Consider the following 7,241-nt stretch of genomic DNA (forward strand, 5'->3'; position numbering starts at 1 on the left):
TTAAGATTCTACGGTCCTTCTTCAGGCTACACCGAAAGATGTTTAAAATACAGAAATACATTTTGGCTGACGTATCATAGTAACACTGACTTCATGTTTGTTTCTAATTTCACTGGGCGTAGTAAGCATAATCCATTCACATAAGTAACACACAGATGTAAATTCATGCGTAAATGTGGACTCTCGTTTCATTACATCAAATCAAAGTCCTTGCTTATTAATTAATCTAATTAATTGCACGACATACCTCAATGGCGCACATATACTTCCACAAGCTATGCAGTTTTACTCGTTTTACTGTGGGAACCCCCCGCCGAAGAGACAAAAATCGTCCAACGGAAATTTAAGATCCTCTGATTGGCTCACACTTACGCGATTTGATTGAATGCGATAGGTGTATAATGATCGATTCCAGTCATTACCAGACTACGTAGTTCATGTAAATGTTCTTAGATGGCTGGTCTGCATGTTTCCCTCTCCCCTATGGCAGTTACACCCCCCTGGCTACGAAGGAGGGCTGTGTGAAGGGTGTGAAGGTTCTATCAGAGTCTGAAGTGTGAAATTTCAAGGCGTTACGAAAGAGGAGGACAGTAAATCATCAAACGGTACCCTGAAGAGCGAGGGCGAAGATCAGCAGTTGAGTGATACTAGTGAGAAGAAGTGTACCCGCTGTGGTCGTGGTTTCTATTTAACAATGGACGGGAAATATGTGACTCAAGAAAAATTTATTTATCACTGGGGCAAGTTAGAGAAGGCAGTGGCGCCCCAGCCCCACAAGGTCATTGCCGTCGGTGCTGTGAGAACTAGAAGACAGCTGTGGAGGTAGTCGAAGTTCATGTCGGTGTAGTGTGGGAGAATTACATGTGTGGAATGGCATTGTCCCTGGAGAGAATGACGCACTTGATGGTTATGTTCAAACTCGTGTTCGTAAGACTTTTCCCTGTAATGGGAATTTTGGTATTTATGCAGTAGACTGTGAGATGTGTTACACAGCACGTGGCACTGAACTAATTAAATCAAATTAGAGTGACTGTGGTGGCCTTCGATGGTCATCTTGTGTACGATGGGAAATACGCGACTCAAGAAAAATGTATTCATCAGTGGGCCAAGTTAGAGAAGGCAGTGGCGCCCCAGCCTGACAAGGTCGTTGCCATCCATGCTGTGAGAACTAGAAGACAGTACAGTTGCTATGGAGGTAGTCAAAGTTCATGTCGGTGTAGTCTGGGAGAATTACATGTGTGGAATGGCATTGGCCCTGGAGAGAATGATGCACTTGATGGTTATATTCAAACTCGTGTTCGTAAGACTTTTCCCTGTAATGGGAATTTTGGTATTTATGCAGTAGACTGTGAGATGTGTTACACAGCATGTGGCACTGAGCTAATTAAATCAAATTAGAGTGACTGTGGTGGCCTCCGATGGTCATCTCGTGTACAATGGGAAATACGCAACTCAAGAAAAATGTATTCATCAGTGGGCCAAGTTAGAGAAGGCAGTGGCGCCCCAGCCTGACAAGGTCGTTGCCGTCCATACTGTGAGGACTAGAAGACAGTACAGTTGCTGTGGAGGTAGTCCAAGTTCATGTCGGTGTAGTGTGGGAGAATTACGTGTGTGGAATGGCATTGGCCCTGGAGAGAATGATGCACTTGATGGTTATATTCAAACTCGTGTTCGTAAGACTTTTCCCTGTAATGGGAATTTTGGTATTTATGCAGTAGACTGTGAGATGTGTTACACAGCATGTGGCACTGAGCTAATTAAATCAAATTAGAGTGACTGTGGTGGCCTCCGATGGTCATCTCGTGTACGATGGTTTGGTGAAGCCAGAGAGTGACATTATAGAATATAACACAAGGTTTTCAGGAATCACGGCACGTGATCTCAGTGACAATGTCACGAAATCGTTACGGGATGTCTAGAATGATTAAATGGGGTTCATAAATGCCGACACTATACTTGTGGGTCATGGATTAGAGAATGGCCTTCTTGCCCTGCGCATTATCCATGGCAGTGTGGTTGACACATCTGTAGTATTTCCTCTCACTAATGGTCTTCCTTATCGCTAGTCCCTGAAGTCACTCGTAAGCGAGTTCTTGGAGAGAGAGATTCAGCAGGATTCATCTGGACATTGCAGTTCTGAGGATGCAAGGGCCTGCATGGAAGTGATGTTATGGAGGATCAGAAAAAATTTTGACTACATTTTTCAAAGTGGTGTACAAAATATTTTGCAGTTGCAGAATAAATTTGCATGTATATGCTTTTAACAGATTTTGCCTTTTAATTATTCTGTTGTTTCTTAAGAGTCCTGTTGTTCTGAGTTTATTCACTAAATTATGAATTTTGTCTGTTGTGAACTTTCATCCCAAAATTTTCACTGACGTTTTCTAGCATATCTGTATTTCACATAGGTGTGATGCAGAAATATGCGTTGCTCTAAAGTGTATCGAGCCATGCCATGCAACACCACACTGCTGACTAACTGTTAAGTGGGAACAGATGGCTCATGCTGACAGCTGTTGAAAAATCATAAACAAGCTCTCATTTATGAATATAATATGTAGAGATCTACAAGATAATTTCCCTCATTGACAAATAAAAAGGGTTGTTAGAAGGCTGCCTCATCATGCCGCTTTGGAATTCCGTATGACAAGACAGCGATATAGACAAGGCAAAAAACTTACAGCAGTTAAGGTAGATGACAACGGTATCCTGCAACAATGAATATTGAAATTTTTGCTAAAGGTTTTTGTTGCAGCCTAACTGGTAATTTTCTGAATTAGGGGATCGCACTGATACATTTTTAGGTTTTATCATGGCCAAACTGATGATGATGTAAGTTTAGTGAGCTGATTGGATTTCTATATTCAGTGAGCTCACAGTTCCTATGGGTTGTGTTGGTTTTTATAGATACTCAGCTAATTTTGTAGTGTTTTAGAAGTGGCTTTGTCACTTTTCAGCAGGGAAACTCTCAAAGCTTTCAGGCGTCAGTACAAGCTCTTTTTTTCATTTTATTACTCAACTATTATTTCCATAAAAACCAATACTTTAGGATGTGGAAAAGTCATATTAAATAAATAAGTAGTACAAAGAGCTAAGTCAAGACATAAGAATAGAACCAGAATACAATTAATCTTACTGACTGGTATATACAAAAATTCATCCACAGTATAAAATGGGTGACAGGTCAAGGCATTCATAATATAAAACAAATAAAAAGAGAACATATCAGCTATATATACAACAAAACTCCCCCAGTTTACAAAAACAACGCAGAACCAAGACATCTTATTATAGAATTCTGAATAGTTTCAGGCGTCAGTACAAGCTCTTTTTTTCATTTTCATTACTCATCTATTATTTCCATAAAAACCAATACTTTAGGATGTGGAAAAGTCATATTAAATAAATAAGTAGTACAAAGAACTAAGTCAACACATAAGAGTAGAACCAGAATACAATTAATCTTGCCAACTAGTATATACAAAAAATTCACCCACAGTATAAAATGGGTGACAACTCAAGAATTCTTTTAGTTTTAATTTAAACCGCTTAATATCTTTATATAATTGCTTCAAATTTTGTGGGAGACAATTGAATATTTCAATGTCCATATAATGAGCCTTTTTGATATAATGATAACAAGTTGAGGGTTGATATAGAAAGTCTGCAACATCCATAAGGTAGGGAGGTCTGTTGTCTTTTGCAGGTTCCTGGGGCATACTTCTCAGTTCAGAAGTGAGGCTACCAGTGCCATTGCTAAGGAAGACATTTTGCATGGAGACCAGGTATCAGCTGAAGTCATGGGCAGTGGTGTCCATGCCTATCTTTGCACTAATGAGCTTTCTTGGCAAGACAAGGGGACCAACACAAAGCAGCGGATTGTGAGCAGTGAGAGTGTCTGTTCAGGTGTGGCAGTCCTCAGCAGCATCAGAAGAGAGAAAGATATGGTCACATCTTCAGATTTATCACACTCACTTAACAGGCAGACATTTGTTGTGTGGTGATCTGCCACCCAATTGTCTGCAGTGTAGTGCACTCTGTACTGTTCCTGATATATAATGAATGTCACACATTTCACTGCATCCTTGACAATGAACACAGTGGCATGTATGACAGTCTGGCATTCATAAACAGTATGGGTCTTGCAAAGTATGAGGCCTGATCAGAAGGTAGCGTCTGCTGAGCTGTTGGCAAAGCAAGCAATTTGAAAGAATGCTATTTTATACAAAGGAAATATCTACATATTTAATCTGCTCCCTCTACATCGTCGCCCCTGGAATTGGGTCCCTTGTGGTATCAGGGATTGGCTTTTTGTTTCGCTGTGTTGGGGAAGTCTGGCTGTAGCTCAGCCACATGTTGACCTGTTTCATCAGCTGCTCATTATGGCTGAAGCACTGTGATCTCACCTAGTTCTTCAGATAGATAAGCAGGTGGTAGGTTCTTTGATTGAGATTAGGGCTGTAAGGAGGGTAGTCTAACAATTCCCATTCAAAATGGTCCAGAAGTGCTAGAGAGTGTGAGAGAGAGAGAGAGTGTGTGTGCGTGCGTGCGTGTGTGTTATCATGGAGAAGAACTACAGCAGATGTCATTCAATATCCTTTGTTCTGTAAGGCCTTGTGCAGTTTTTGTAGTGTTTCATGATATGAAATGTGGCTGAGCTCACAGGCGGCGGATTTCTTTGGCACAGGCTTGGAGAAACTTGTTCCCTTATATGGCACGTGCCTCAGTTCTGGTGGTGACAACGTTGAGAGGTAGCTTCGGTATGTATGTATTTTTTTGTCTGTAATCATTTTTTCCTCATTGCTTGTTTTGTTGGCCACTCACAGGAGGTTATTTTCCGAATAGCCCTTTCATATATAGGGGTACATGGTAGCGTAGTTGGTTGAGGCACTATGCTACAAGCCAGACGGTTTCGGGGTCGAGTCTCAATGTGGTGGACTTTGTCAATTGACCTATTCATTCTAACTGCACTATGGGCCTGTCTTTGACTCAGCCTCTAACAGAAATATGTACCAGGAATATTCCTGGGGGGTGGAGGGTGGCCGCCGTGTAAGGCTGAAAACCTTACCGCCATCTTTGAGCCAATTATCTACATAATGTGGAACCCTGAACGTCTGACAATCCTGTGGACCTCTCTGGCCTGTTACAGGGATAGCTTTACTTTTACCTTACCTTTACCATTTCAAATGCTATCAGGCATCAAGAATGCTGAGTCAGTGGCAAAACTTGCATGCATCCCTCAGCATATTGGTCACTGCAAAGGGCAGGGCTGCGAACTTGTCAATCTGCTTGAAATTCTCCCTGTATTTTGTCCTCTGATTTACTTATCAATTTATAATAGTGTGGTCTCTCCTCTTCTTTTATTACATTTTCTGAATAGTGCAGTATTTCTTATAGTATGATGATTTCAGCCTATTGTCGCCTGATTTTGTTAGTGTACTATTCGCAGTCAGTATAGTGACTGCCTATGTGTTACATGACTGAAGGTTCAGAGTTCAAGTCCTGACAGTCAAGAATTTTCTTTTTTCCACGTTGTCCAGACAGACTCTGGGGCCTACCCAGCCTCCTATGCAATGGATACCAGGGGCTCTTTCCATGTTGGTAGAATGTCTGGGGCATGAAGCTGACTACTCACCTCTAACTAATGCCAAGGTCAAGTACATGTAGTTCTATACATCCAGTCCCCCATACGCCTTCATAGTGTTGTGCTTAATTTGTTATCACAGGGACAACTTCATATTTTACCTTTGCTATATGAAGTTCTTTTATGTCTACATAATATTCTTATACCCTTAGTTATCCATTTATTAGTTACATTTTCCATCTTGTTATATACTAATGGAAAGCTGTTTTCAAGATTTAATAATGAAATATTAAGAAATATATTACATTTGCTGTTAACATTTCTTGGTTGTCAACTTCTTTCCAGTTTTCATATTGTAGTGGAGACCGAAAAATTATATTTTTTTCTCCTCATGAATCTCTCTAAATGCATAGTTATGCTTCTTTCGCATCATAGTTCGCAAATTTTCAAGTATTAATATTTGACCATCGTGCTTCAAAAGACCATTTAAAGCAGGATAAACTTGAAAATTGATATGAATACTCTGTCTATGAAAAAGTTATCTATAGAAACATAAATTACATAGTTTCATCTTATTTATAGTTTTCTTTAGAGCTTCAATTTTCTTTTCTCAAATACTTAAATCAGATAGGCCCAGCCCTTTATATAATATATAGTCTTTTTCTAAAATACAAACTCCACCATTCCTAAATATGCTATGTGACAATCCAGTAGCTGATTATGTTTATTTTCTTTCTCTAAGTCCTAAGCAATCCAAAAATCCTTAGATACAGAACAAGTCATAAGTTCCATTCATAGTACTGACAATTTTAGCTTAAAAATTTATATAACATACATTTTACATCATTCTCTGTTTACAGTGAAGTTCTCTTCTATAGCGTATAAGGAACTAGCATGTATATAATTTTATGGCAAGTTATGGAACATTTTTATGCTAGTAGACTCCTTTTTGATATAGTGATAAGTCTGATGAAGGTAGGTGAAAGTTATATTTTTGTCTGGTATTCATGTTATAAAAGGTAAACCTATCCCTGTAACAGGCTGTGAAGGCTCATGGGGTTCTGAGATGTCAAGGCTCCCACATCTGTTTGATGGTTAGCTCACAGATGGAGGTGAGGTTCTCAGCCTTACACACAGGCTGGCTGCCCTTTACCCCCACGAAGATTGCAGATACTTATTTCTTTTAGAGGCTGAGTTGTCCACAGGGGAATCATGCACCTGGAAGGATTAGGTATATTGAAAAAATTCAATGGCTTCATCACAAATCAAACCCGTGACCTTCCAGCTTGTGGCATAATGCCTCAAACCAACTATGCTACCATGTGCCCTACAGTATTCATGTTATAGACATCCATATTTAATATTAATTGATCCTGGTAAATAAGAAACAGGAGAAGCAATAATATGTATAAAATTGGAATGGCAGACTGTTTAAGTACTTAAATAATTCTCAGCATGAATCTCTACTTCTGCATCCTGTAATAGTTCTAATCATATTCTTTTGAATTAAAAAATGTTCATGATGTGTATTTGTACCAACTGTCTTACAGTACACACAATTTTACTGTATGCCATCATGTCTCCTTTATAAAATGCTTAAATATATATATAACATGTATAATAATAAAGTTTATATATTCAAACTTTTCAAGATTTA

At 39.3% G+C, this 7,241-nt stretch overlaps 1 protein-coding gene across 3 annotated transcripts in view; it reads left to right on the forward strand.

Annotated features, from left to right (window-relative positions):
* LOC111865643 overlaps positions 1–5,563 on the forward strand; it is a 9,952-nt gene extending 4,389 nt beyond the window's left edge. The window contains exons 1-2 of one of the 3 annotated variants that reach the window (XR_004513150.1): positions 7–822; positions 1,569–3,206. Coding sequence is in view for 1 of the 3 variants with exons in the window: in XM_023853830.2 (XP_023709598.1) it covers positions 695–822; positions 3,707–4,004 (426 nt within the window). In the remaining 2 variants the exon portion in view is untranslated. Of the gene's footprint in view, positions 1–6; positions 823–1,568; positions 3,207–3,706 lie in introns of those variants that run through there. The other 2 variants (XM_023853830.2, XR_004513151.1) reach the window with 2 other exon arrangements.
* The last annotated feature ends 1,678 nt before the right edge of the window (positions 5,564–7,241 follow it).

Source organism: Cryptotermes secundus, unplaced genomic scaffold, assembly GCF_002891405.2.
Source record: "Cryptotermes secundus unplaced genomic scaffold, Csec_1.0 scaffold5327, whole genome shotgun sequence".
NCBI lineage: Eukaryota > Metazoa > Arthropoda > Insecta > Blattodea > Kalotermitidae > Cryptotermes > Cryptotermes secundus.